This window comes from Microcebus murinus, chromosome 2 (genome assembly GCF_040939455.1).
Source record: "Microcebus murinus isolate Inina chromosome 2, M.murinus_Inina_mat1.0, whole genome shotgun sequence".
Lineage (NCBI taxonomy): Eukaryota > Metazoa > Chordata > Mammalia > Primates > Cheirogaleidae > Microcebus > Microcebus murinus.
In genome coordinates, this window is record NC_134105.1 from 89,152,349 (window position 1) to 89,179,559 (window position 27,211).

The 27,211-nt window shown below is 38.3% G+C and overlaps 1 protein-coding gene across 4 annotated transcripts; it reads right to left on the bottom strand.

The window, feature by feature from the left end:
- Positions 1–1,501: 1,501 nt before the first annotated feature.
- SLC16A4 (solute carrier family 16 member 4) lies at positions 1,502–26,560 on the bottom strand. Of its 4 annotated transcripts, none has more exons than XM_012751604.3 (9): positions 26,325–26,560; positions 25,339–25,457; positions 18,246–18,378; positions 17,372–17,515; positions 17,047–17,208; positions 14,931–15,449; positions 12,798–13,009; positions 11,552–11,645; positions 1,502–1,744 (listed from the first exon to the last, which is right to left on the bottom strand). In XM_012751604.3, exons 2-9 carry the CDS (start codon positions 25,423–25,425, stop codon positions 1,623–1,625), a joined length of 1,473 nt encoding a protein of 490 aa, XP_012607058.2. In that variant the 5' UTR covers positions 25,426–25,457; positions 26,325–26,560; the 3' UTR covers positions 1,502–1,622. The 4 variants fall into 4 exon arrangements, with proteins under 4 accessions (XP_012607058.2, XP_012607059.2, XP_075856076.1 ...); XM_012751605.3 differs by having other exon boundaries at positions 25,339–26,246; XM_075999961.1 differs by lacking the exon at positions 14,931–15,449 and having other exon boundaries at positions 26,325–26,559.
- Positions 26,561–27,211: the final 651 nt, after the last annotated feature.

Here is a 27,211-nt window from a genome sequence, read left to right on the forward strand (position 1 = left end):
CCCACTTAAAATGTACAGTTTGCTTAAACAAGAGGAAGGAATCTAGTTGTCTTAGGTTGTTAATGTCCCTTTTGAAAATAATTACTGCTCAAAAGGGAAAGAACAATTAATGAGAGTAGATCCTAGTGTAAGTCATTGATTTCTTTTATCTTTGTTTTGACATAGAAAGCAGAAGAATGGAAAGTAGCAGCTACGGTGTATGAAGGGTATTTTGCGTGATACAAGTATATTTTCACTACTATGGTTTCTGCCTGTAGTCCAAGCTACTCAAAAGGCTGAGGCGGAAGGATCACTTGAACCCAGGAGTTTGAGGCTGCAGTGAGCTTATGATTGTGCCACTGCACTCCAGCCTGGATGACAGAGCGAGAGGCCATCTCTTTAAAAAAAAGATGTATTTTCATTTAATCCTCACAATACATCTATGAGGTAGGTTGGTGGTATTATCCTCATTTTACAGGGGAGAAATTTGGGGTTATTTTTGCTATTTGTATATGTAAAAGTGTTTGGGATTGTAGCAGATGGCAAAGCTTACACAAAGGTTTACTTAGGCAGTGACAGAGTATGGCAGCGTATAGAGCTCAACCAGGCTTTCAGGTTAGGATTTTTCTCTATAGGGAATCAATAAGACATTAAAGCAGAGAGGATGGAAGGGTGGAATGATGATGATGATGATGACAACATGACGACAGTTTAAGGATCATTCTGAAGGAGATTCTAAGGGAGGTTGGTGTTGCAGAGAACTATAGCTAGTTTTATTCTTCTTGAAGATCGCCCAAGTATTGAAAGCTTCTCTATTCACATATAATTGCTTAGTCTAAGTGACATTGTTAGTCAACATAATTATTCCATACATATTTAATAAGAAATGTCTTAATTTAATATATTTCCCATTAAAACTACCTATTCAACTTTCATATAAAACTTGCAGTCTAAAGAGATATCTAGATATTTAATGTGAATATTTTAGATAATTTAGATGTAGTAAAAAAGTAATGTTGATAGGCAGAAATGTTCAAATGATCTTGAAATAAAGGACTTTTAGGAATTTTTATTTACTTTTTATTACATAGCAATACATACCAATCATAGAAATTTAAGAAACAAAGTAATAAAAAGAACACAGATTATCTTTATTAAACTAAGATAAAGTTTTTTGGGGGGGTGTATACCATTCTAGTCACTAAGCAAGGTTCTAATATTCAGATTGCAGAGTGCTAGTGAACCAATGGCAATATTTAATATTTCTTTAAATTAAGAAAAACAGTTTTCTATCTTCATATATTTTAGTGACTGCATTACCAAGTCACAATTGAGAATTTGGATTAATTTATTATAGTACAGTGTGATTTTCATTTAATACCTAAGGTGGCTGCTTCAACTGATTAAAATTTTAGCCTATTTGATTAAATACTAACAATTTAAGTTGCCCTTACTTTTGTCTTACTACCAATTAGACATTCCTCAGAATACCAAAGGAAGAATGAACCTTAAAAACTTACTTAGTTTACCTTCTCATTTTATAAATGAGGAAACTTTTATTCCAAGCTTTTGTTTCCAGTGACTTAATTAGTTTAAATTTTCTTTTGTTAAACTCTCTTGATTGCAGTGCTCTTTCTTTCCGGTCAGACTGTTTTCCATCTCTCAGCCAGTGGTACAAAAAAAAAGGAAACTGAAGACAAGAGATAGCATATGCCAGAGAAGTAGAAAGAGCCGGTATATGTCTGGGTATAATCATATAACCAGCCTGGAAGGGAGGAACAATTTTTATTAGTGAAGCAAATCTTTTCATTAGTAATTCTCAGCCATGAATTACTCCCCAAAGGAAGCAGCCTCTCGTACTTATCTATCTGTATTGTGACCCATTAGAAAGGTAGGCAAGCTTCTTATCTGTCTTATTTTTCATTGATAAATTTGAATCACTTCCACCTGAGTTAGGGACTCAACCCCATGAAAAAGTCATTGTAGACTCAGAATTCATCTCCAACCTTATAATAGAAGTTGGAGAAAATTAGGGACATATACTATTTCATTTTACAATGAATCTTATTAGAAGACCACTATTTTTACAAAGAAAATAATCATGAATTACCATTTTCCAAAGAAAAAATGAGAGAACTGATTATCTTGTTCTTCCTTTCACTGAACAAATATTTGAGTACTTACTGTGTTCTTGGCAATATGTTAGGTGCTGAGGATACAATAATGAACCAAAACAGACAGGTCCCTGCCCTCACAGAGCTTACAGTTGAGTGGGAAGATAGGTATCAACCACATATACTACATATTTGATAGGTGCTGTGAAGGGAAGGTGCAGGAGGCTCTGAGACTATAAAGATGAACTGATTGATCAAGTGGGTTAAACAATGACTAGTTCCTTCTGAAATCTAAATGCTTTTTTATAGTAGAAGTGAGAGGCTACTCAAAATCTTTTGGCTAATGGCACATATTAGAACTTCTTAAGTGAAACACTTTTTTTTTTAAACTGAGTGTATGGTGGCAAAGAATATTTGTGTTCAGGCACTAGCACTTAAACATTGTTTTAAAAGTTAACACTGTGGAAAAGGCAAATAATGTCTTAGTATTATTGTAACAATAGTTTTGGTCTTGTGGACTTCCTAAAGGGTATCAAGGACCTCTGGGGGTCCACTGATATCACTTTGAGAAGTTCTTCTCTAGAATATTACATGTATATATTATGTCTGATCACTTACTCAGAAAATTTTAGTCCTGTGTGCCAGCACAGATCTGTGTTGTGAGGATATACCCACAAACAAAATAGATGAAAATATCTGCTCATCAAACTTACATTGTACTTTTTTTATTTTCCTTTCTGTATTAAATGCTCATGACGCCTCATGGGATGTGTAGACTATACCTTTCTTTTTTTCTGGTTTGGTTCTCTCTTTTTTTCATCTTTGTTCTCTTATTTATGTCTCATATAGACTTAGCTTCTTTGTTTTAATAACTATATTTTAATAATGTAAAATATAAATGAATGGAATGTTTTATAGCCTCTTAACTTCAACTAACTTTAAGTTGGTTTTTACTTACTGACTTCTTGTTTGATTAGTGACCTCAAATGTTTCTTGGAGTTAAGCTAGAGAGTGGAGTGAAACCAACTAGGACAAGTCTTCGTATTATGCTGATTGTGATTGACCTATAGATCTCTAAGAAATAAGTGACTATTTTCTGAACTGTTTTAGAAATTTCTAGAAAGGAAAGAGTGTGGAAGGCATCAGCTTCCCCTCACCCATCCCTTGTTAGTCTTGCCTTAGTTCTACCAGCACAGTTCTAAAACATTAAGTATTGAAATATATAGTCATGCACCACATTAGGATGTTTTAGTCAAGGACTGACTGACCACATATATGACAGTGGTCCCATGTGAGATTTCAGTACTGTACTTTTTTACTTTTGTACCTTTTTATTTTTAGATATGTTTTGATACACAAATACCATTGTGTTATCGTTGCTTGTAGTATTCAGTACAGTAACATGCTATCAGGTTTGTAGCCTTGGAACAATAGGCTGTATACCATATAGCTTAGATGTGTAGTAGGCTATACTATCTAGGTCTGTATAAGTATACTCTATGATGTTCATACAACAACAGAATTAGTCCAACAGCAAATTTCTAAGCATATCTCTGTCTTTAAGTGACCCATAACTGTATTTAATATATTTTCTTATCAGGACAGAGACTTATTTAGCATATTTTTGAACTATTTCCATGCACCATTAGATGAAATAAAATCTATATGAAATAATTGGTTTTAAATCATTTCTCCCAATCATATTTGATAATTGAGATATTAGTATTTTTTTTTTGAGACAGAGTCTCGCTTTGTTGCCCCAAGCTAGAGAGAGTGCCGTGGCGTCAGCCTAGCTCACAGCAACTTCAGTCTCCTAGGCTCAAGCAATCCTCCTGCCTCAGTCTCCCGAGTAGCTGGGACTACAGGTGTGTGCCACCATGCCCTGCTAATTTTTTCTATATATATTAGTTGGCCAATTAATTTCTTTCTATTTATAGTAGAGACGGGGTCTCGCTCTTGCTCAGGCTGGTTTCGAACTCCTGACCTCGAGCAATCCACCCGCCTTGGCATCCCAGAGAGCTAGGATTACAGGCATGAGCCACCGCACCCGGCCGAGATATTAGTATTTTTAAAAAAATTCTAATTAAGATCCCATTGCCATTCAGTAGCATGGGAGTTGAGTTCTATGGCATTGCATCAGCACATGCAGTTGAGGAGTTTTAAGATGCTCTTTATATTAATAATAGCAAATATGAGGTGAAATGTAGGATGCAGAACTATATCATATTATTGTTTATCTTATGCAAGTATTAGCTGTCATAATCAAGCTTAGATTTAAGAAGCTACTAGGTAAAATTTTGAGCTTCATTGCTACCGTGTTTCCCCGAAAATAAGACCTACCCATAAAATAAGCCCTAGCAGGATTTCTAAGCATTTGTGCAATATAAGCCCTACCCCGAAAATAAGACCTAGTGAAGGGCGTGGCCATGCAGCGTATCTGCACAACCCATGCATTTTGTCGCGGAATGGCAAAGAAGATGAGCAGCCCTTCTCATCTGCCCCATCGTGAATAGCTACTATCCCAGAAGTGACTGGAAAGGTGCAGGCAGCCCCACCAACAAGGTTGGCTCCCCATGTCAGGTCCTGGCCATCCTGTGTGTGCTACAAGCTGAGGCTTTGAGGAGAAAGTCTCAGTGAAGTGAGGAGGGACGCTCCTCTTTAGGTATTGTGTGTCCCCAGGGGGAAGAAGGAGAAAGCTGTGGCTGCCATTTTACTCAGCACTGTGGGCCTCTCTCATGCCCCACAGACACCAGGGGATAAGAGAAAAGCTTCAGCAAGCAGTCTCCTACTGAGCCCAGAGAGATCATTTCTGCTCCACTATGCAGATTGGACCCAGTGGTCACTGGATCTCTGATAAATAAGCCAGCCCTTACACATCAGCTTTGCTGGCCTATCTCTGCTTTTCCTGAGTATCTGTGCCCCCAGACAAGATGAGTGCAAAAAGAAAGAACTATTCTGTTGAGTACAAGAAAGAAATTGTAGAGGACTCCAAGGGCAAGAATCTTACAGCTTTCTGCAAAGAGAAGAAGTTGGATATCTGAATGGTCCAAAAATGGCAGGCGGAATACAATAACCTCTGTCTACATGTGGACAGAGGAAATGCTAAGAAGCACAAATGTGGTTCAGGTCGGCAACCTTTATTTCCTGAGCTGGAAGACATGATTGGTGGATGGATTGCTGACAGGAGAGCAAAGGCTTTGGTTGTACACAGGGCTGATATTTAAAGATTTGCCCTTGCAATGGCACCTCAGTTAGAAATATGCCCAGAAGATTTCAAAGCATCACAACACTGGCTGGGTGGCTTCCTTCAGCCATATGAACTGTCTGTAAGAAAATCGACAACACTGTTTAAGTTGGAAGATGCTGAAGTTATTAAGTGAGCACTTGCATTCAAGTCCTTTGTTGGTGGCATCGACTTTTCTAAATACCAACTTTGTAACATTGCTATGGATGAAACTGCAGTGTTTATGGGTCAAGGAGCCCAAAGGACAATTGAACAGAGGGGTGCTTCCTCAATCTATGCTCCCTCTACTGGTCATGAAAGTTCACCCATCACCTGTATTTTGGCAGTTCGTCTGGATGGAAAGAAAGTCACACCTCTTATCATCATTAAGGGTAAGAAAGATAAGATTGAACTTGTTTCCAACATTTATGTTCTTGAAACCTAAAGAGCTGGTGCACACAAGCAGTTATAAGGAAGTGGCTTGATTTAATGCTGCTACTTGTTTTGCAAGGTGGCCAAGGAGGTCTGCTAGTCTGGGATTCAGCCAGCACTCACCGTGCTAAAGACATGAAGAACGTCCTTGCAGAGAAGAATAGATCAAATAATGATTCCTTCAGAGATGACTGCCTATCTGCAGACCCCTGATATTGCAATAACAAGCCATTCAAAGACCATTTGCACATGGAAATTAACGACTACATTGAAAATAGAATGACAAGAAATCAGTGTGGAAACTTTGTGAAGCCTAGCCTGCAAGAGGTTGTGATTTGGGTGAAGAATTCATGGGATAAAATCACTGACAGTGTTGTTACCAATGCACTCCAAGCAAGTTACATGGATAAGAGCTGCTCATTTAATGAGAGCTCTATTGCTCCACATGAGAGATTGGGACCAATGGTTCTAAAGGAAATAGAGTCACAAGAAATTCAGGATGGAATTTGGGGTTTGGAGAGTTATGATGATGTTCCAGAAGAAGATGACTTAACTATATTTGAATAAATATAGATTGTTGTACTGTACTTAAAAAAAAATAATACATCCCCTGAAAATAAGCCCTAGGATGTCTTTTTGAGGGAAAATAAATATAAGATCCTGTCTTATTTTCAGGGAAACACGGTATTAAGACATCTACTCTATTTGGGTATAACTAGCCTTTCTCTACCACTGATTGTAAAAGATTGTATATTTGGTCTGATTATTATTAGGTCTCTGTATTTTTTTGATAGCAGTATAAAAAAATCTGTAATTAGATACACTTACCTAAACAATTTAATGCTTCTAAGAAATATTTTTAAAAGAAATTATTGTTGGTATAGTAGAAGCCACTGTATTCTTACCATTTTAAATGGATGCACAAGTATTAGTTGACATTCAAAAGACTAGATTCCTTTATCGTCATAGCAAAAGCATTGTGAAAGTCAGAGAAAGATGAGATTCATTATGAGCTACAATCCAGGATAATATGCAAGCATCTGAGTGTTCACTCCATGCTGAGTATTGTATGCAGCCAAGACTCTGAAAAGAAAACTGGCAACTGATGCAGACTTACTAAGCTGAAGACCTCTGTAAGCATTTCCTCTGTCTCCAGATTACCCATATTATATTCACTTGATATGCATGTTAATAATGAAGATTCAAATGGTTTTCCTAGGGCTTATGGGGGGGAGGATCACTTTTGTGAAATACCTGCTTAATTTAGTTATACTTCAACTTTTTAAGATTATTATAGCTCAAAATGTCTTCAGTTTAAAGGTAAGAAAATGGAGTGATGGGGTTACAGCAGCTTAATCAAATTTTCAATTAATAAAGTAGAAGAAGAATGCAGACTGTAATAATTATCAGTTTTAGAGATTCTAAACTGTTGTCCTTCATATGAAATTCTGGTAGTGTATGTAGCAGAGTGAGTGCCATGCCATGGCCCAGTGAGCCGTGTTGAGAACTTTGAGAAAGTAACTTTTGTCTTCTCTGTGTTCCAGATAGCATCTGACAGAGTGCTGTGCTAATAAGTTGCTTGATAATTATTGAATGAATATTGAGTTATAATCAAATAATACTTATGGTGTTTTAAGGGATTTTTCAGAAGATTGATTTAAGTAAATATATGTGTGTGTGCATGATGAATGCATTTGTCAGTTGGGAATGGGGAGCATATGGAGAAGAAGGAAGCTGCATTCAGTTTTGTTTTATTTTCATAGGCAGCTAATATGGGCCTTTGATAGTTTTATTTTTAAATGAAACCGAGTCTTTAGCATTTTGAGCTTACATGTCAAATGGATGCAAGATTAGGAATTTCGTGTAAGTAGTTTACATCTGACTTGTATGTTGGAGAATGTGATTGTATATACTTGCTTTTTTGCCCAAGGCACTGTTTTTATATTGTTTTCTGCAGGTTTACTTCTGTTAACAGAGTTCTACTAGAAATAATAATAATGTGTTTAAATATCAACACTTTTCATCTTTCCACATTCTTCACAGGCTTCCATCTTGGTGCCAGCGTGTAGTTTTGGATGCTGTCTACCAGCAAAAAACAGCAGTTGGGTTTGCATGGGCCATGACATTTGGCTCACACTTAGGTTTACTGACCACCCTGGTCAAGGAACCTAGAACAACCCTAAAGCTGACCTAGTCTAATGCACGCTATATTATTACCTAAAATTGAATTTGTCACTGGGTATTGGAAAGTGAGGGATAGAAAGGACTGTGGGGTGGAGTGGTGCTTTATTAAGGAGCTACCTGGGTGTGGGGAGGTAGGTTTTCACTTGCATCCTTTCAATCCCTGTCAGTTTGAGCAAAAATCTGATAAAGAATGTCATTGCTACCATCCATATTTCTTACGTTCATGATTGAGAATGGCATATAAATAATTTAATTGCCCATATGCTTTATTTACATTTTTAAAAAAATTATATACTTATAAAAAAAGTTATATGATAACCTGTGGATTTCCTTTGCTTTTTCCTTTCCTTGAATTACTAAAATATGTTGTACAGAACTTTTTTCTTTTTCATTTCCATACAGGAAGGAGAGAAATATTATTCATGTAATTGATGTTATCATTTTTAACGTGTTTTGACTGAGGATTATTGTGAAATAATTACTGTTTGTTGGATTCCTAATTAAAAATGCCTGTAATCTTTTATAGGAATTTCAACTTTGCAATTTGGTAATGACAGATCCAGGTAAGTGAAACTTAAGAATCTCATACAGTTCTAAAGATCTAAGTTTGGTTGAGAATTTAATATTTTATCACCAGTAAGCCTTTGGATTTAGTTAAAGCTAAAGACAGTAATGTAACTGCACACCTGTTGAGAACTGAGTGTAAATGTTGATCTGTAAATCAACATTCGTGATGTTTCTTGGGTAGTTGCTGTAGGAATTAGAAGTTAGGAACAAATCTGATGGCATTTGTGAAGTCCTCTTTGCTATTTTACAGAGAAAACTCTCTTGAAATTTCTTTCTTTAGCAGGATGCTTAGCAGCACAATGTTGTAGTCAGTGCGAGATTATGATAGAGAATGAAATGAAACTGAATTATTATCATAATCTTGTTCAAGATACTATGAGCACCTCTCAGACTAAAAATTTATACATGAGCTTTGAGCAACAGCCTTATTACTTCCTTTGACATTTTTGTAGACCTTATAAAATTTATGATTGCCTAAGTAATATTCTCAGAATTAGTGGGTAAAATTATCATAAGTTCTCTTTATCCGCACATATAGTGCTAGGGTGTTTTGGACTTTGGGTAATAAAGGCTTGTAAATTTTTTTTTTTTTGACTAATTGACAAATATTTTATACTCATATATTTTACATTACATAGGGGTGTGTGTATGAAAATAAAAGCTTCACAATAAAGTGATGTATTCTGTTTTCTAATCTCTTGTAGTCTATCCTTTTTTATTAAAAAATAAATAAAAAATATCATACCCCAACAAATTGATTTCAAAATCATATGTATACCTATAGCTTTACCTTTTCAGGTAATGGTCCTTATAAAACTTGCCTTGGCTTCTCATATATTGAACTCTTTATAAACATTTTATTTTAACAAGTATACTAAAACATATAGAACACTAAACATGTTATACTTGTATTACTTGCCTTTATCATTTGAATAAGGTATTCTGTACCTGATATTTGTTACTTCCTTGTACTTTTGGCCTAATAGGCTTGAAAAGTGCCAAGCCACCATGGGGACAGCTAGTGAAGAAGAATCAGATTGAAAAAAATGCATTAGCAAATTATATTTGAGCTGTTTTCTGTATCTCACTGGCCTGGGTACTAGCCATAGAGTAGTTCTACTAGGTACCTCTGGTATTTGGCCTTCTTTTACCATTCCCTACGTAACAGTTCTTGGCTCAACTTTAAAATTCTGTTGTGCTTTCTAGGTATGAAGTATATAGGCTAACAGACAACATAGGAAGAGGTGTACAAATAAGATGGTTGGATAGTTGTATGAATTTTTCCTTTAGAAATAAGTATGCCTAAATTGAATCTCAAATAGTGATGTTTTTTCTTCCCAGTAATAATTCTTGTTATCCTAAGTTTATATTCTTTTTCTTTTTTCTTTTTTTTTTTTTTTGAGACAGAGTCTCAATCTCTTGCCCGGACTAGAGTGCTGTGGTGTCAGCCTAGCTCACAGCAACCTCAAACTCCTGGGCTCAAGCAATCCTTCTGCCTCAGCCTCCCGAGTAGCTGGCACTATAGGCACACGCCACCATGCCCGGCTAATTTTTTCTATATATTTTTAGTTGTCCAGCTAATTTCTTTCTATTTTTAGTAGAGATGGGGTCTCGCTTTCGAACTTCTGAGCTCAAAGGATCCACCTGCCTCGGCCTCCCAGAATGTTAGGATTACAGGCGTAAGCCACCACACCTGGCCTTTTTCTTTTAATATTTGCCTTTGCTAAGTCTTAAGGAGGTATAAATTTAACATCGTTTTAAAATTTAGTTTGTAAGAAATGATAGGAGGACAAGATCAGATCCCTTCTCTGTCTCATTTCAGGACTAAAAGAAGCAAAAGTAAGTTTGGGGCTAAGTTCCTTTTTGTAGATGATTAGAAATGCTATAGTAATTTGTACATTTAAATATATTAAGAACCTATGGTGTATAAGAAACTAAAATGTATTTTATATTTAGTATACATTTATATACATTTAATATAAGAAACTAAAATATTCCCTAGAAATATTTCCATGTGGGTAGTCAGGTTTTTAATAGTATTGGATTAAATGTTTAGTAAGCGCAAAATGTCCAGTTAGGTACAAAGTGAGTGTAAAACTACACTTCAGTCTTAAAGTTAACTTATATAATCAGAACTCCCCAAATATTTCTGTACTTGTATATAATGTTTTCCACTGGCCTCAGATATCCTCTCCACAGAGACTCTAGCCTTTAGGCCAAGTATCCTCCCACCATTGGTATGAATAGAATATGAAGGGCCTTTATTCCTCTTTGAAAAGAACAGATATTAGGCAACCCTGAACCAGCTGTATGGCACATGAGAAGAACAAAGGTATCAGGCTTGCAACTTTTTTTTTTTTTTTTTTTTTGAGACAGAGTCTCACTTTGTTGTCCAGGCTAGAGTGAGTGCCGTGGCGTCAGCCTAGCTCACAGCAACCTCAAACTCCTGGGCTCGAGTGATCCTTCTGCCTCAGCCTCCCGAGTAGCTGGGACTACAGGCATGCGCCACCATGCCCGGCTAATTTTTTTTTTTATATATATATCAGTTGGCCAATTAATTTCTTTCTATTTATAGTAGAGACGGGGTCTCGCTCTTGCTCAGGCTGGTTTGGAACTCCTGACCTTGAGCAATCCGCCCGCCTCGGCCTCCCAAGAGCTAGGATTACAGGCGTGAGCCACAGCGCCTGGCCAGGCTTGCAACTTTTAAGCTCTGTAAAAGTGATTCCTGTTTAGATAAAAGATGCTAGTTTTTCTTTTCTTTTCTTTTTTTTTTTTTTTTTTTTTTTGGTATATGTATACAATGGAAATCCTTAGTTTTTCTTTTTTTTAAAGCATTATGGGTCTTTGAGATTCTAATAAAACTGGCACATCTGTTGAATTAACAACCTTCTGATTTTCCTGTTTTGGTGGTGGAGTGAGAATAGGTATAAGAAAGGCAAAAATACTAATTTCTTTTAACCTGATACTGTCATCACATGTTAAGCATTAATCCTGGATCAGTATTTACTTTTTTTGCTATTAAAATTTGCTCAGAATGTGGCAAAGCTGTTACCTGCTATAGGTGGTCCAGCAAGGATAGCCATCCCAGCAAAGAAACCAGCTAGTCCCAAAAACCTATGTACTGTAGAATTCATAGACAGATCAACCTGTAGGAATTAAAATTCAGAGTTAGCCATTATTAAGGGTGAAATTCTGTAGAGACTTATTCCTAAAAATGATAAATACTGTTTATGTTATCTGAAACTGTGAACAGTTTGACTTCTGAGCTGACTTGGATGGCTTTTTCACCCAATATTATGAAAGAGAGCTGAGGTCAAATAGGGAATAGTAACTTTGCTAGATAAGCAGTGTTTCCAGTTTATCAGCTAGGAACACTGGATTTTTGTTTTTTAAAACAATTATTTTGGTGGTTCAGGGGTTATTTTTTCCCCCAAATCTTGTTGATTTTCACTATTTAAAAATGGTAATTATTATATGAGCTGACAGTGATGACATTCTTAAATCTGCCTGTGGCTAAGTAACGGCCATTGGTTTGTAAGAAATCAGATACTGCAAGGAGTTGATTTCAGCTTTGGGAAGCTTGATTTTTCCGAGTAAGCCTCATAATGGTATCCTGTAGCAGTTATGCTAGTATTGATAAGAGAGCAGAAGTTTCCCAGGTATTCTTTTTCAACATGTTGGGGACATGGTTCTAAGAAGAACCCATGGGATTCCAAAAGGTTTCCAGGACACAGAAGTGTTTGTGTAAATATTTCAGTTCTATTTGGGTTGAGGACTTTAAGTCAATTTGGGGTAAAAATAGAGAGGAGATAAAAAAACAATGTCTCTATTAAAGTACATAGGACATTCCACTCCAAATGACTTCACTAAAAAATTTAAAAAAAAAAAAAAAGTACATAGGACCAAGGCAATAATTTCAGCAAGAAAGAAACCACATTGGTCAGGAAATCGCTTTTTCTCTTGAGATCAGAGAACTCTTTAAGATTGTGTCTTAGAAGGAGCCATTTCTTGAGTGAACACAAGCCTAATCTTTTGGGAGACTGTTAAGCAAAGTGGAATCCTGCTGATCCCTTTTTTGCTTTCATTTCTTTCCTGTCCTATGTGGATAGCCCTTTCACCATCCTACCCCCCCAAGGAGAGATGAATAACTGGACAGGATATAGCTATAGGTTTCTGAGGCCTTTGGTATGATTTTTTTTTAGTTATAAAATTAATATAAAGTATGTATTCTCTTGGGGAGTTTGTTACTAATACTTTTATTAAATGGTTTAACAATGTTAATGAATGTGTCTACTTACCAGTACAGGAAGTATCAGTGCCAGGTAACCACCAGCAAAAATGGCAAAGAAGATGGTATAGGTCATAAGTAGTGGGAATGTGGTGGCTAAAGGAGCAAGCAGGTTAGTGATGCCACAGAGGATGAGGTAAGACTTGTGGTAATGGTACTTCTTGATCCAGTTTTGATCAGCAACCCATCCAGAAATAATCTGACTGACTGTCTCAGTGATACCTGGAACAGTATTGAAAAAGTCTTATGAAATCCTAATTTCATTTTCTTACCCCTTGGAAAAATTTGAATGCATAAGACATCTTTTCCCAAGTAATACAACCTCATCCTGAGACTAGGATATGTGAGAAAAAAAAGTTTTCATTTGCTTATCAATAGGCTCTGTCATTTACTTATCTACTCCCAACATATTTAATAAAATACCCAGAAAGGCTTCTCTAGGGTTGGGTAGAAGACCCATCAAGTTGCCAGGTGTATTTTCTGTGTTTTCAGAGCTCATACCACCAAACTGGTAATTCCTGGTTACAGAGGACCATGGGCTCTGGAAGCCAAAGACCTCTTTCTCTAATAGGTCCTGCAGGTGAGAAAGTGAGATTTCTAAAGGATTGTAGACCCTTAGGTCAGTGTCTTAGGGAAGCCATATGATAGAATATAGAAGTATAAATAATAAAATCATATGTTAAAAAAATAGATGTTGGGATTCATAATTGAATATGAAGCTCTAGGAATTAAGTCTTCCTTTAAAGGTCATTATGCTTAATTTGAAAATATGTTGGAAGTCTGGAAGTGGAAGATCATATTTTGAACATTGGAGCTATGGTGTAGCTTGAATAAAATTGAAGAACCACACTTTTCACTTAGTTTCATGGTAACAGAGCACTCTTACCCTTTATCTTACTATAAGCTAATGTAGCAGTTAAAGGCTGAAAGATTTTCACCAAGGGTAACATGAGTTCAGTTGTTTTGTTCTTTAAATTCTTTATGTGGTTCAAACATAAATTGCTCCATTAAAAAAAGTAATAAAAAATGAATGCTATCATTTCTATGTCCATTTTTATTTTACCTCCTAGAATACATATTAGGACTTTGTTATGTTTTTTGGTACCATTTTATAGCCCTAACCTGATCTAAATTGATACTACCAGACATTTTAGTGAAAAAAGTCAGTTTAGCCTTGTGTCTTTGTCTTGTGTACACAAGCTTTATTTGACTGAAGCAGAGTATCTTTACAGTTGGAACAGTTGAAACCAGGTGTAGTGTTTTGTAAGAGTTTGGTAAATTCATTATTTTTTTCAAGAAATTAGAGAAAATTTAATGTTGAACTTCTGAGCGTTTCCAGATAATTAGAGCAAACCAGTTCCAACTCCTCTCAATTTTTTAGACTCCCTATTTTGTCAGTTGAGAGAATCCATATCTTCTGGATCAAGCATTCTGTCTCCAAACATTTTTATGACTATTCAACTAAAATGGTTGTTTTTATTTTTAATTTACATTGTAATTTTTTTAAATAGCCAATTCATGAGTCACTAGCCTTAAGAGTCATATTTATCTGTCTTATGAGTTCAAGGGGCAAAATAGCTACAAATATTAATAGAACATAATTGAAACTCTATTTTTTTTAATCCTTACAACCTTCTGAGAGTAGGCACTATTATCCCCATATTACAAATTAGGAAATTCAGGCACAGAGAGGGAAAGTAACTTGCTGAAGGTCACACAGCTAGGAAATACAGAGCAGGAACTTGAACTAGGAAAGTCTTGTTCCAGAATCAGTCCTTTGAACCACTGCACTATGCTGTCTACCTGGGGTTTTCTGTTTCCCAGAGTGGCTGTTGCCATTGAGCATCAGCTTTTTGAAATTCAGCATTTATCCAACAAATAATTAATGTCTATTGCGTCAGACCCTGATATATGAAGATAAGTAAGATGGTTTAGGGTCTGCTGTCCAGTAAGGGAGCTCATGTGCAAGGTGCAGTGATAGAGATCTATTCAGGGAAATGCCCAGGTACTCTGTCTAGCTTCAAAAGATTTGTCCTCCCACAACTCCTCTTTTATTGTCGTTTTTCTTCAGCTTTCTAATAAAATTTTATAAAATCAAGTTCATTTTTCCTTTTGGGTAGGAGGTTAAAGTGGGTTTTCTTACCAGCTACAGAAACAAGGTAAGAGGCATCCATGATGTCAATGTCCAGTGTTTTGGCTCTGGCTACCAGGTGAAAGGTAGGAATAAAATATGCTAACTGACTTAAAAGAAAAGACCAGGTAAATATGTAGAAGAAAGGATTCCTAAAGAGAGAAATATCAAAGAGTTTTTGTTTGCAGCTCCACAAAATTGCATTTTTCTCATAACTTTCTTCATTACTTATTAATAACAGTCTTTTTCTGTTAGGCCCATTGTTCAACTCTTCACTTTGATTTTGTGAGGCCATTAAGCTTGTACCAGGTTGCCCAGCCTTCTGCATAGTACTATCTTTGATGGTAGATTCTTGTGTCTCATTGCAGTGTGTTGTTTCTGTCCCACATAGTGCCTCTGGATCACTTGCAGACAAACTGCCACCTTTATCTTTAATGTCAGAATTATTCTCACTTTTGATATGGATGGGTCTTAAGAGCATACTAGAAGGTACCAGATTCAATGTGATAGCTCCAAATAATATCAGGGCACCTAAATAGAGGAGAGAATTTGAGAAATTAAACCTTTTAGTTCACAGCACTACTTTGTATTTATAGGCTCAGAAGAGACCCCACCCCATACTCCAATAATTTTTTTTTAAGACAGGGTTTCGTTATGTTGTCCTGACTAGAGTGCAGTGGTGTGATCATAGTTTACTACAACCTCAAACTCCTGAGCTCAAGCAATCCTCTTGACTCAGCCTCTGAGGAGCTGGGACTATAGGTGTGCCACCATGCCTGGCTAATTTTTCTATTTTTTGTAAGGACAGGGTCTCGCTCCTGCACAGGCAGGTCTCAAACTCCTGACCTCAAGCAAACCACTCGCCTTGGCCTTCGAAAGTACTAGGATTATAGGCATGAGCTACCACGCCAGCTCTAATAATTCTTGACAACACTACTTTGCCCCCTGAATTTCACTTAATTGTCAGCTGTATACACTGCTGTATCCCTGTGAAAACAGAGTCCTTTGGAGATAGAAAACCAGAAAGTTGCACCAATAGACAGGATGGAAGGAGAGGTGGTTATTTGTCCTAAAGGGGGAAAAAACCTTTTTTGGGGGGAGTGTATTTCACATATTAAAAATTTTATAGTGTGTTTTAAGTAGGTATTCTAAATATCCTGAAGTGAAGGTATAGATTTAGGTACAAAAAATATAAAATTAGATGAAAGGAGTCATTTGGAAACAGGTAAAGAAGAGAGAATAGCTTTTCATCCTATGACATTTTTAAAAATTTCCTTGAAAGAAAGCTGAATAGTTGATTGAATTCAGCATGTCCTGACCAAAGTTGTGACTTTTGTGTGGTGCTTCCAAAGATAGAATGGGCTATAGTCTGTTATCCTGTCATGGATTTGTTAGCTGCTCCCATTCACCATGAGACTACTGAATAGTTTTTTATTTGGGAAAGGAAAGATTGAACAAGCCTACTATTTAGATAGAAATAGGCATATGAATACACACACATGCATACATGTACATATATGTATATTCATGTATATGTACATATACATATATGTATATTAAGATTATTTTAATCTAAGTGTTTTAGGTACAAAGAAAATTGTGGGATGCATGGTTTATTTGTGAAAATTTATAGGTGACAGTATGTAAAGGATTGACTATTAAGGAACATAATCCTCTTTTCACCAAAGTATTTTTTCTTTTTTATGTAGTTTAGTGAGTCTGATGGAGGCATTTTTTAAATGCACATTTTTTTCTTAAAGGAAAAATGTGAAAAGTGAATACTTTGGTGGGGGGAAGGGGCGTCTTGTTTCCACAGGAGTGTCACTTTCACTGCAGGGTGCTTCCAGCTGCAGAGTGCCCTCCATCTCCTCAGACATTGAGCCCTATGGTGATTTCTGAGTTGCTTGTGTGAGCTGGCAAAGCTTGCAAGTAGTTTGGGATCTCTTCTGCTATGTATTCTCTAAGGAAGAGAACATGTTTACTTTAGAAATCATGCTCATTTCCTCTCTGGCAGTAGCTTGTGAAATCAATTGCTCTAAAAGTCTTTACTTTTCAGTCATCAAAGGGGGAGAGAGCTGAACGTTAAATCTTGGCAGAGTTGTTAGTTCAGAAATTCAGAATCACCCACCTGTCCAGTCGTACAGATCTATCAGGAATTTTGTAAAGGGTGCCAATAGAAATGTCAGTCCCATCCCAGAACGGGCAATAGCTGTAGAAAGAGCCAGTCGTTTTTTGAAATATTTGGTGGTTACTACAGCAGCTGCTTGGTACAAGAAAGCAGAACCCAAACCTAAAAGAAAATAGTTTATAATCACTTTCACATTACCAGTGGCTTGGTACCAGATGATGTATTCTCCTGGATCTGAGATAAAATAACTAGGCCTTTGGACCCAAGAACAGTAGAAGGGAAGGTTCCTGTTGATCTTTTATAATCATATTTATGGTGAACTCACCAGGCAAAAGTCCCATAGTCACACAAAGAAAGGGAATGCTTGTAGCCCAGCTGCTGATCAGATATCCACCGGTAACAAGGAAAGTCCCAAGAATGGAGGTAGTTTTCTCACCAAGTATGTGACAAACAATGGCAACCAGGGGACCTTAGGAGAAGAAAGAAAGGCAAATCCTAGGTAAATATGATCTGGCATCCCTTACCTCTGTTGTGTAATTTAAATGAATGAAGTGGACTCTAGAGTATTGTGTATCCTTCAAAAAAAGGTGTTTGTATTGCATTTCTTTATATTACTAGGTCCCAAACTATTTTGCTTTTTGGAAGGAGAGTGAATTTTAAACATAGGTGGATTGTAAATAAGCTTTGAAGGAGAAGTTTATTGAAATGCATTATAAAGCCTCCAGAAAATGAGGTTGCATCCTCTGACCAATGACTGGAACAAGGTTGAATCATTAATTTGCCCCTCCACCATATTATAGTTCCAAATAAAACTAAAGGAGGAGAAATTGGTTTTATATGTTTTAAGTATACTTAGATGACTCTAGAACTTCATGGTCTGACTTCAGGTTGAGGGCCTGGCTCACTAAACCTATATTAAAACATTACCAGACAGTGGAAAGAAACAAGACATGAAAAATTGAATCATAGAAATAAATTTTTCAACTCTCTTTATTTGAACCCCAATTTTCCCAACTTAGTTACTAAGTCAAGTGGAGGCTAAACACTAATTCCTTACTTTCGCAGCATTACATGTTAATAAATGAACCTGAATTTTAGCAACCCTTCCTTCAGTCTTGAATGACTGACAGAAGAGTCTTCTTGGAATTCCCCTTTGTGGTTCTTCTACTTGGACAGCAAGCTTATTGCCAGCTTTATACCTGCAGAAAAGCGAAGTGATGACATGATGGATCCAATCCAACCAGTTTGCTCTGAGGTGCCTTCAAACTCTTCTTGAAAGACCACAAAAAAAATCGCAAAAGTCTTGGTCATCCCCATCACAAACACATTTACCTACATCAAAGCAGACCAGAGTCTAAGTCAGGTGGTGAGTGAGCCAATACAGAAGAGGTTACAGCTGCAAGAGGTTAAGATTCTCCCAGCTCACTAGTGTTTACCAGTTTGCTTTATTGGTTGATCCTCATTTTATTGGAGGGGGGGGGCATTCGTTTTAGAGTTGCTAAGCACTTTAACTGAAAACATTTCATTTAATCCTCATTTCAAGGCTCCAGAATAGGCATGTTAATATTGTATTAAAGATCAGTCAATTGAAGTTTAAAGAGGCAAGTAGCCGGGCGCGCTGGCTCACGCCTGTAATCCTAGCACTCTGGGAGACTGAGGCGGGCAGATTGCTCGAGGTCAGGAGTTCGAAACCAGCCTGAGCAAGAGCGAGACCCCGTCTCTATTAAAAATAGAAATTAATTGGCCAACTAGTATATAGAAAAAAATTAGCCGGGCATGGTGGCGCATGCCTGTAGTCCCAGCTACTCAGGAGGCTGAGGCAGTAGGATCACTTGAGCCCAGGAGTTTGAGGTTGCTGTGAGCTAGGTGATGCCACGGCACTCACTCTAGCCTAGACAACAAAGCGAGACTCTGTCTCAAAAAAAAGAGAAAAAAAGGTAAGTAGCGTAATATTAGGGGTACTGGAGCTGAGATTTGAATCCAGATGTACTGACTGTAGACCAGCCACTATACTGTTGTGTTAAAATAGCATCTGCGAAAGACAGCTAATTCTAGTTACCTTTGTGGGAGAACAGCGTTTGTCCAAAAGAGGAAGAAGTATTCCCTAAGTACTTAGGTTAGCTTTGCTTTAACTCTGCTTTTGAGCTGAGTGTCCTCCCTCACCCGATATATAGATAGGGTGACCCTATAATTTTTTGGAGTGCTTCATTTTGCCAGGACAGCAAGGGTTAACTGAGATATATGGTCATCTTATGGTTATGTCAAGTGCCCCAACCTTTTTTTCCCATTTAACACTCCTCCGCATAATCCCTTCCTCTCCACTAAGAGAATCCCTCATTTTGTGGTCAGGTTTTCTTTCTGTAGAAAACGCTTGTTTCCTGGAATACTGTTTAGCCTGGGGACAGTTAAATGCTATTCTTCCTCTCCATTTTTGCTTAGCAGCCAAACTTCATCCCTTGCAGGGGTCAGGTGGAGAAAGGGAAACCTAAACCTAACCAGGGTCTGCATTCATTCTCAAAGCTCTGGAGCCAAGGTATATTCACTGTCTCCTGGGGCTTCCTAGCTTCCCCATTTCCCATCCTTTTTTCAGTAGCCTTGGCTTTTCAACCTGGCCTTGCATTGCCTAAGAACCATGGAACCTTAGGTTTCCTGTCACTGATTGACTTTCTCTGCCTAGCTGGTAAGAATTTTTCCCCTGTGGTTCTGTATTCTTCTCACTTAATATCTGCTCCCTGGACAATCATTCACTCTCAGGGTTTTAATTACAACCCACACATACTAACAGTGATGTAGCTGAGTGCAGTTCTGCAATCTGCCTTAGCTTGCATCCTGGCTCTGCTTTCTACAGGGGAGCATGACCTTGAGCAAATAACTTAGAGGTTGTAAAGTGAAGAGAATGAAAATAATTACCTAGTTAATAGGACTGTGAAGATTGATTTAAAAAAATTTTTGAGACACTGTCACTTGAGCTAGAGTGCAGTGGTGCCATCACAGCTGACTGCAACCTCAAACTATAAGGTTGGAGCTATCCACCTGGCTCAGCCTCCTGAGTAGCTGAGACTGTAGGCATGTGCCACCACCCCTGGCTACTTTTTAAAATTTTTTGTGGCAATGGAGTCTTGTTATGTTGCCCAGGTTGGTCTAAACTCCTGGCCTCAAGTGATCCTCCTGTCTCAGCCTTCCAAAGTGCTGGGATTACAGGCATGAGCTACTGTGTCCCACTTGTGAAGATCAATTGAGAAAATTCTGGTAAGGTACTTAATATTTGGCGCTTAAATTAACTGTGGTTTTGTTAATGTTACCATTCTGCCATCCCAAGAGCTTGAGACTTATATAACTGTCTAGTATATCCTTCAACTCTGGTCAACTTGTCCAAACCTAAACTCATCTTTCCCTTACCCAAAAACTCTTCAATTTTTTTTTATTGGTACCATCCACCCACTCAGCTGAGTTAGAGATATACTTTCTCTTAGACACCTCGTTTTCTCAGCCCCTACCTTCCTAATAATCATCAAGACCTTCCCCTCCTTTTCATGTCCATCACTAGACTCATTACAGGCTAATATTTTTTGTCTGAAGGCAAGGGACCAAGAATTGGTGATGATGTTCAGAGGTTGCAAAAGTTTGGGTGGTGAGGAAGTCCCTTATGTTTTTTCCCATTCTGATTTTATGGAAGGTACAAAATATTTAGAATGAACAATGCTGTGGACACTGGGACTACATATTCAAAAGTGAGAAGGACATTTTATTAGGCCCCTATTCAGGTAATTAGTAACCATAATTTTCCTCCAAAGCATTTCTAGCAAGAAATTACGCTATAAAATTATACACAAATCCCAAAAGACCTAGACTGGTTTTCCTTAGTACAAAATAAACAGAGTGGTGATTGTACCCTTCATGAGCAAGAAACACTAAATGTGCCGTTCTGTCAAATAAGATTTTTTTTTTTTTTCCTGTAGACATGAGTTCTGTGCTGGTCTCTAGAGGATGCTGATCTCTGTATTTTTAACCACCTGAATTTAGCTAGCTGCTGCAGGTTCCCCCAGTTCAGAACCTCTCCTTTCTGGTCTGTCCCTGATGTCTGGGTGTAGCGGCAATGAATGGTTGATTTGTCTCTAATAACTGGGTCTATGTGTCAAGAATACCAGGGGTAGAGCCTTTGCATCTACCATGCTCCCCTTCGTTAACTTAAAACCTTCCAACTTTGTTTCTGTTTTGACTCAGATATTAAAAATCTCTCCCAGGATCCAGATTTTCCCTAATTTAGCACACTACATAAATCTGAATTATCCTTCCTAATCCCACACCTTTGACCAAGCTTGGTGGGGTGGGTTTTAGTTCCTTCACTAGAGCCCGCATCAGATGTTGTAAATGGCCCACCCCAAAATATAATAAAAGCCCTAGAACTTCTCTAGGGTTTTCATTTCATTTCCTTTTTGATTTTAAAAGCAGTTAATTGTGTTGAACCTGGTAGGAATACCTTCTCCTACCCCCTAGTAAGAACTCCCTTACCAGACCATTCTAATCATTGTCTTGGGAAAGGGGACTAGATCAGCCTCAGTGGCCCATTTTGAACTTTGCCAGCTACTCTTATTTAATACAGTTTTCTTCTACCCTGCATCCCTTTTCTGGTATCACTCTAGTTCTTTCTGACCTTCACAGACAAGCTTCTTTAAAGAGTAGTCTATTAGGTATGTCTACTTCCTCTTGTCCCACTACACTGAAAAAGCCCTCCACCACCACCCACTTCACTGTACCAGCTCTTATCAAGGTTATCAGAGATTTCTTCATTGCTAGACCAATAGACTTGTCATTTCTATCACATCTGACCTCTCAGTAGCATCTGCTCATGATTTTCTCTTGGAAATTTGTCTTAAGTTTCTGTGACACTACATATCTGGATTGCCACTTCTCTGACTCTTTCACAGTTTTCTCTGTGAGCTCCCATCCATTAGACACTGATTTTCCCCAGGGTTATGTCCTAGTCCTGCTCCATCTCCCTGGTGATTTTACCTGCCCTGCCTCGAAGTCCAAATGACTATCTATGCTGATGACACACACTTCAGTATGCAGATCCTGTGCTCCAAATGCACAAACTATATGTTGAACACATTGCTGGCTATGTTACAAGACCCTTAGACTCAGAGTGTCAAAATTAAACCATTGAAGCCATCTTCAAATCTTCTCCCCCATCTTCCTATGTCTTCTAACTGTGAATGGCATTCAGTATCCTCCAGGTTGCCCAGGCCAACAACTGAATATTATTGACTCCCTCTTTTTTCCTCATATCTAACTCCTAAGTCTTAAAAGCCTACCTCCTTGCCAGGCGCGGTGGCTCACGCCTGTAATCCTAGCTCTCTGGGAGGCCGAGGCGGGTGAATTGCTCGAGGTCAGGAGTTCGAAACCAGCCTGAGCAAGAGCGAGACCCCGTCTCTACTATAAATAGAAAGAAATTAATTGGCCAACTAATATATATACAAAAAATTAGCCGGGCATGGTGGCGCATGCCTGTAGTCCCAGCTACTTGGGAGGCTGAGGCAGGAGGATTGCTTTGAGCCAGGAGTTTGAGGTTGCTGTGAGCTAGGCTGATGCCATGGCACTCACTCTAGCCTGGGCAACAAAGTGAGACTCTATCTCAAAAAAAAAAAAAAAAAAGCCTACCTCCTTGATATTGCTCAGATCTGTGTTTTCTCTGTCTTCATTGTTGCTGCCTTAATTTAGGACCCCACTATTCAATTCAATACAGTCTTCAATTCATTCACTATTCAATTGAATTCATTCCATTCATCCTGCAGCTAGAGCTCTATTTCTGAAATGTAAATCTGATCCCATCACTCCCCTGCTTAATTTTTCTCATTAGCTCCTCATAGCCTCAAGATAATCAGTGTTCTTAGTATGTCTTACAAGGCCACTTCCTATCTCCTATTTCATCACCTATCCCCCTCCCGCTTGTTTATTCATAAGTGTGTCCATCAGTTTATTCATCTATCCACCAGTAGGTATTTGTTGAGTGCCTACTATGTTCCAGGCTATATAGTAGGGCTGGGCTTACAGTATTGAGTGTATACTGGTGAACAATGCAAACATGGTACCTGCCCTCATGGAACATTCAGTCCAGTGGGATAGACAATATAAAAAGTGATCATATAAATATATATTAATAGTTATAAAGCATGGTAAGTTGGTTAGAATGAATCCCTTAATTTTTTTTTAAAGTAAGCTCCCTACCTTAAAGTACATTCAGTTATTTTTCACTCACCTTTTTAGGAGCTCAGCCATTAATACAGAACACTTGTAACTCTTACGAAAACAAAAGCATATAGTCATCCAAATTACATCTGTGGGTAATCAGCCCTTGAGCTCATTGTTAACATTCTGAGGATCCAGTTTATTTTATTTTATTTTTTTTGGCTTTAATAAGCAGTGTCATACTCAAAAAATGGGACATTGTTCATTAATCTGGTTATTAGGTAGTTTTACCTACTAGCAGCTAAACTGGTAAATAACATCCTATTCTCAGAGGATAATGTAGAACAAGTAAGGAGTGGTTACTTGGGGAAAACACAGAACTGGAGATCCTCACCTACAGAGCCCATTCTGCAAAGCTTATGATTTGGGGAGGTGGTCCAGCTGCAGGAAGGGCTCTCAGAGTGTCCTTCGTTTCCCTCTTAGTAACATAGCTGAGGGAAAAAATGAGATTCCACATTCTTTGGTAATGAAGCTAATGTTTAGCAAATAGTCCTCTATTTGCTAGGAGTTTGGTATTACATAAATCCTGGCTAGAGATCTCTGCCCCTACTTTCTTCTGTATCACTAGAGAAGAGACATGTTTTCCCATTGTTTTGTTTGTACAGAGTTCTTAGTTATTCACATCATGGACTAGAGGATTATTAGTAGTCATTAGTACCTCTCCCTGTGAGATGCTTGGAGTAGGGCTGAACAGGGCAGAAGTGTCAGGAGGAAAAGGGTGTTTTTGTGAGTACACTTCAAAGTTAATAGAACTTATCTGGGAATACTTATGAGGAATTGTGGAGCTGGCTGGCACTACTCTGTAGAGCTGTTTGTGGCCCAGCTGTGATAGGACTCACCAGCATTCTAGAATGGGCATGCTGATGAGCAGATTGTCCCTGTCTCACATAGCAACCCCAGGAGCTTCTTGGGAAGATTAGGGAAATAAGTTAATTTAAAAAACTGCAGCTGGGCATGGTGGCTCACACCTGTATTCCTAGCACTTAGGCCAGGGCAGGAGGATCATTTGAGGCCAAGAGTTTGAGACCAGTCTAAGCAACATACTGAGACCCTGTCTCTACAAAATAGAAAAGTTAGCCGGGCATAGTAGTATGTGCTGTAGTCCCAGCTACTCAGGAGGTTGAGGCAGGAGGATCGCTTGAGCCCAGGAGTTTGAGGTTGCAGTGAGCAATGATTATGCCACTGTACTCTAGCCAGGATGACACAGTGAGACCCTGTCTCCAAAAAACCAAAACAGAATGCCACCAGCCTGGGCAACATAGCAAGACCCCATCTCTACAAATCTTTTTTTTTAATTAGCTGGGTGTGGTGGCACATTCCTGTAGTCCTACCTATATGGGAAGCTGAGGCAGAAGGACTGCTTGAGCACAGGAGTTCAAGGGTGCAGTGAGCTATGATCGCACTGCTGCACTCCAGCCTTGGGCAGTAGAGCAAGACCCTGTCTCAAAAAAATAAAATAAAAAGTGGAATGCTTAGTCTAGTTGCTTATGGATGAAGGAGAAAAATCAGCTTCCCATTTCAAAATCCACAGCCTTTTCTTTTTCTAGAAACATCAGAAATAATAGCATAAGTTATAGTTAGTGGGGGTGATTTGGGAAGTTGACATCAGGCTAAACAGAGAGGAAATGTCCCTTATCCCTCTCAATGAAGGGGGCTGCTGCCAGCATTGTTACTAGGCTGGGGAACCCACCCCTAAAGCACTTTTTAATACTTCCCAGTGCTACTTCTCGAATGGTTAAAAGTAGGGTTAGCCCTAAATCCTAATTGCCATGCAGCCAAGGCAGAGTTGCTGGTCATGCTTGGAGCATTCTCTAGGTTTAAGGGATGGTAGGGAGGAACAGTAGAGGATGGACATTTTTAGCTTTTTCCTCCATTCATTATGGGCCTCTGACTTTAGCAGTTATTGATAATTGCTGGCCTTGTTCTGCCCCTCCCCCAACTCAAATGCCAGGGATTTCCTAAGTGATCTTAAGCAACTCTGAGCCTTTCTCCAGAGAGCCCTCTTTCAGACAGTAGGAAAGGGGAAAGAAAGCAAATTCTTACCAGGAAAAAATGAAACACAATCATCCATCCCCATCCTCCATCCAGGATTTTAGTGTAAGGTCGGGTCTTCCCCTTCATCTTTAGCATGATGCTCCCTCTGTTTTAAGTGCAGAATATCCCTGTGACAAATCCAAGACATAGTTGATTCAGTTGACAAACTAGTTTTTAAACTTTAGTTTTCTCTGTGGTATAAAACCACTGGTATTGTAATTACCATCCCTCCAACCCCATTGCATATGAAGTTTGCCTGATGTAACTAAGGACTTGGTTAGCTGCAAAGCTGGACCTCTATTTTTGTGGGGTGGCCACTCCTAGAACTGTGCTCAGTGTCCTTTCCCCCAGGTCTGTAAGCCAATTCATTGGGAAAGCTATGCATCATCCTCCTGGCCTCTGAGTGAGCTCTTGATTTTAAAGAAATAGAAAGGGAGGGAGAGCCTTGATTTGAGGGATCCCCTTTAGGCACATATTAAATGTAAATATTCTAAGAGCTAAATAGAAATGACAAGAAAGTGCAATACCTCTTACTTGAATGATGGATCCTGGATGAGAAAAAAAAATTATAAAGGACAATTGCAAATTGAAATATGCACTGTATTAATAGAGGATACCATACCAAGAATAAATCTCTTGGGTATGATGGTGGTGGTCTTGTGGTTCTGCATGAGAATGTTCTTGTTCTTATGCGATGCATGCTAAAGTATTCAAGAGTGAAATATCACTATGCTACTTTCTCATAAATGATTCAGTAAAATAAATATGTATATATAGAGAGAGGAAAAAGAAAATGTAACTGTTCCGAGGAGGGGTACAGCACTCATTGTTTCCCCGTCAGGTGGAAGGCAGGCTGTTTCTTGCTGGAAAGGAGAATGAGCTGGCAGGCTGTGTGGAGTGGCCATCTGGTGAGCAGGCTAGACGGGGAGAAAGATGCTGGTCATCTAAGACGTCTTAGAAAACCAACCCAACACACACACTCATGTCCATCTTACCTTTGATGTGGTGTTTCAGTGCAAGAATCCTCCACAGATGAGGCAATTTGGGAAGAAAAATCATACTATTTTCTAGAATGTTACTTTTTCTAAGGCATTTTGTTTTGCTGCACTGTGAAAACAAATGAGCATTGTGAGAGCAGAGGCGTGCAGATCCGGTTTAGGCACTCCTGCCAGTGGACTTTACTTCCTGAGGGGAGGAGGGACGTCTATGATTTGATATCATCACAGCCCCTCCCTCCACCCACTGTTACTCAGAAAGTAGAATTTTTCACCCTGGGCTCAAAAACAAGCAACAGAGTAAACCAAGGGGAAAGTCCTTTTGGTGACTGTGCTCAAGGTTAGTGGGTGGGGCCTCAGTATATCTGTAGAGTTCCTCAGGGAGATCCTCAAGACATGCTTATTTTATAGGGCAAATACACAACTCTCAGAGCGGGGAGAGTCATTTTCTGGGCCACAGATGGTGATCTTCAGTAAGTTTAGCCCATTGGTATGGCCTTTTGTGTATTTACTAAAGATTCTGGTTACTAATTTGGGATTCCACGCCCCATTTTAATTGCATTTTTGTTAACTTCAAACACTTCCCACAAAAGATGTATATTGTAGTAATGTTAGTGAAACTTTTTTTGTTGTTGCATTTTGAAAATGGTTAAGATTGAGTCTCCTAGAAAATTACTGGGATAATTCAACTTTTTCCCCCCCATTTCCTTCCTCTGTTCCACCCTCCATATAAAAAAAAAATCAACAAGAAATTGGCTTTCATCTCCTCACACCAACATTCCAGATTTTAAACTAGAGTGTATTTGAGGCCAAACTGTGTGTTTTTTGTTTTATCTGGAAAGTCTGCACATATGTATGTTCCTTTTTAATAAGCAAGGGGCTGCTCA